Here is a 3,792-nt window from a genome sequence, read left to right as displayed (position 1 = left end):
TCTAAATTGAGCGTATTAAAAAAAAGACTAGAATAAAATTTCTTCATAACATTTTTATTCAACATTTATGTGTTTAGACAATAATTCTTAAAAATTAAAAAAAAAATATATATTTAAAATACCATCATTTCAAATTAATAAAAAAATATTTATTCCTTTTTTTTATATTGTAAGTATTACATGATATTAAAAGAATTCATAAGGGAATTGCTCATCACGTGATATGCTTACAATTATTTATATATTGTATCATAGCATTGTTTACTTCGAATAAAAAATTTAATTGTAAAATTAGTCAAAATGATAAATTATAGTTGGAATTCATAGAAAGATCGTTATATATTTCAGAAAATTCCATGATTTTGGATATTTCATCATCATTATTCCCCTTTTTTTTAATACTTTTTATTTTATGTTTCATCCATAAGCCATATGGGGAAAACTAAATAAGAATACAAAAAAATTATATATTAAACATGTAAATTTTTTTTGATAATTTTTTTATTTTCATTTAATTAAGAGATATTGTTAAATATTAATATTATATATAAGTAATATCACAAATTACCTTATACACAAGAAACAAAAAGAATGACAATATTAACATTACAAAAATTGGAATTGTCCTAGGAAACACAATACTAGATTTGGATGAAATAATCATTTGTTTATTATCTTGAGATAAAGGTAATATTAAATGTAAAATATTATCACATGTTGAATTTAATTCTAGATCAATAAATTTATTTCTATATTTATCTAATACATTATGTAAATTATGATCATAATGGGATATACATGCACTCTTGAGGCGATTATAAATTTTAGCACATTGCTCGGCACAATCACATCTGTTGTTAATATTACAATATGATGTGTTTTGTATACTTTGAAGTTTAATATTCAAATCATATATGTCTTTTAGGTTCTCTAATTCATCGTCAGACTTATTTTTCTGATAGAAGTCGATATTAGAAACATTTTTGGAAAAATCATTGTATACTTTTAACAATTCTTCATAAAGTGTCTTTATATCACTACTTTTTTTCCCCTCCTTCAGATGATCCTTGTAAAGCCAATAATATATGTATTTAAAACCGACTTCTTTTAATGGATTTTCTTGTACGCTATATATTTTATATAAATATAACATAACTTGGGGGCATATAGTATTTTTAACATCGGACTTAACCACCTCTGAAAAATCATTAATTTTCTGACAATGTGCATCCCAATAATTTGTTAATTCATGTGCCCTATTCTCTTCTATAGCTTCTTTACATTCAGGAAATAAGGAATTTACAAATCCATACTAAAAAAAAAGAGAAAATAATAACATTATGACATAATATATATTATATTAAGCTATATTATATATTGAATTTATAATTATTATACTATGAGAATATATGCTATAATAATAGAAGCGTACGATTGATTCATTAATCTCATGTATCATTCTTCTTTTCACCACGTGATCCAGATAAAATAAATATATTTATAAACATACAAATGTATATTTATAAAAATATATGTAATTACTTTGAATAATTATTATGATTCTATTTTTTTAGTAATAATATTTCTATAAAAATGTAATGTATAAGAATGGTTATTAATTCTGTTACAGTTAAAAATATATCGGTAATGCATCGTGTATAATGATTGTTCAATGTTATTTGTTATAATAATGATAAAAATAAACATATTATATATAAAGAATAAAATGTTTATCACATCCTAACACATAATACTAATTCAAATCAGTTATACAAAAATATGTAATTTAATTAATAATATATATAGTGTAAAATGATATATTGGTAATATATATTGTTAGTTTTAATATGTAAATTATTATTCATTTACCTGTTTTATGACTTTTTATCTTATTATATGTAATTTAATGTAATTAATCTTATAAAAATATACAAATAATCATTTATTTTCACAATTTAGAACTTTTTCCATGTATAAAAATTACATAATTTAATGATAAATATAAGAACTTATACGAATTATATATAATCGAATGCACAATATATGCGAATTATTAAATATTAATTCTTATTTTATTTTTGCATAGGATTATTGGAAAATTTAGCGTATTAGTTATAAATTTAATAAATTCAGATTATACGCTAGCGTTAAAATACATACCTTAGATGTACTCTTTTCTATGTTGTATAATCTTAGAGATTGTATTTTCTTTTATTATTTTATATATAGTTCTAGAACATTGATAAATATAACTAAAAAAACATTCATTAACATGAATTTATTCCATAAAAAAATATCTGGTAATGGTTGAATTATATTTTTATACGTGAATTAGTAAATAATTCCATATGTTATTACTTATATATAAACATTTAAAGCAATATATTATGATATGTTTAACAATTTTATGAAAAAAAGTTTTATAATACAATTTTCTTATTTATATAAATAGTATATTAATTATGAATATTCCGTTATTTTTATATTTAACCAATATTTTATTATTTATTTTGCTAAAAAATATAAATAAACAATGAAATAGAGACATTATAGTATGGAGCTTTTTATATTTAACATATAATGTATTTTTTTATTTTCATCATTTGATATTATGCAAGTATATAGCTTTCTTAATATTTTTCATACATTATTTATTTTTATATGAATATTATACTAATTAAAATTATATTTTCTGAATATTCCATATGATTATTATATAGATCTAAATAAAACAAACTTAATTTACATTCTCACTTGACTAAAAGAGAATCATTATATATTTTAAATATACTTTCCGTTTTCATACATGTATTAATATAAGAACTATTATATAAAATTTATATCATAAAAATTAATAATATATAACTTAATATGTATGCTACATTGTGTGTTTTTTTTGTATAAAAACGCTATGAATCTCATTGTAAAATTATTTTTGATGTACTTTGATATTCAGGGATTAGGTTTAGAGTTTAGATTTATAGGTTTAGCAGAATTATATTTTTTTATGTATATTTATATATTTAAAATTATAATTATGCCGATAAGATCAGTGTTATGATTGTAATGTTATTAATTTTTTTTTTTTAAATTATTGTTCATTATTATATACCTACAATGATTGAATTCGTGAAAATTGCAAGCACTATGAAATTAGTATGTGTTATCATACTGTAAGAGGATCTTTGCTAAATGGATGTAAAAAATATAAATCCTATATTATGTACTATATCCAATTTAGTACATGTGATGATTTATAAGTAAATCTAATGAGCGGAAAGACGAAATAGAAATATTTTTATGGTAAAATATATACTTGTTGGAATAAATATTCCTTCGCTGTTATTTTATTTTTTTTTTATAACGTAATCTGTGAATACTTATATATTTATACTGTATATACGTAGTTTATAAGTTAACGTAGATTTTACTTAATAACTATATAATTAAGTTATATTTAGTTAGTTAATAATTTATTTCTTTGCTCTTATATTACATATTGAAGGAATATGTATAAAAGATTTTATGATACATTCAATTGTGTATATTAAGTATAAAAAGCATGTGTTTCTCTAATAATAATAAATTTATTAAACTGAAAAGTGTATTATATATATATTCATAATAGAGATGTGCAGAATATATTAGATATGTTTTGCGATGCCTATTATAGAGGAATAAAATCATGAAGGTTTTAACTAATATATATATTTTTTATAATTATTATAATAGAAATTTCTTCTATAAATTATATTCAATATTTATATAAACAAATTTTAATTATTATTGAAT

At 19.6% G+C, this 3,792-nt stretch overlaps 1 protein-coding gene across 1 annotated transcript; it reads right to left on the bottom strand.

The window, feature by feature from the left end:
- Positions 1–295: 295 nt before the first annotated feature.
- Positions 296–1,459, bottom strand: PGO_000910 (variable surface protein; the record flags this gene model as incomplete). Its single annotated transcript, XM_028690858.1, has 3 exons — positions 296–442; positions 569–1,312; positions 1,433–1,459. The coding sequence occupies 3 exons, from the start codon at positions 1,457–1,459 to the stop codon at positions 296–298; spliced, it is 918 nt and encodes a 305-aa protein (XP_028546659.1).
- Between the last annotated feature and the right edge of the window lie 2,333 nt (positions 1,460–3,792).

The sequence above is a fragment of the Plasmodium gonderi genome (assembly GCF_002157705.1).
Source record: "Plasmodium gonderi DNA, contig: Pgo-contig_89, whole genome shotgun sequence".
NCBI lineage: Eukaryota > Apicomplexa > Aconoidasida > Haemosporida > Plasmodiidae > Plasmodium > Plasmodium gonderi.
The sequence above is the reverse complement of the archived record's forward strand: the minus strand, read 5'-3'. Positions and strand labels throughout refer to the sequence as shown.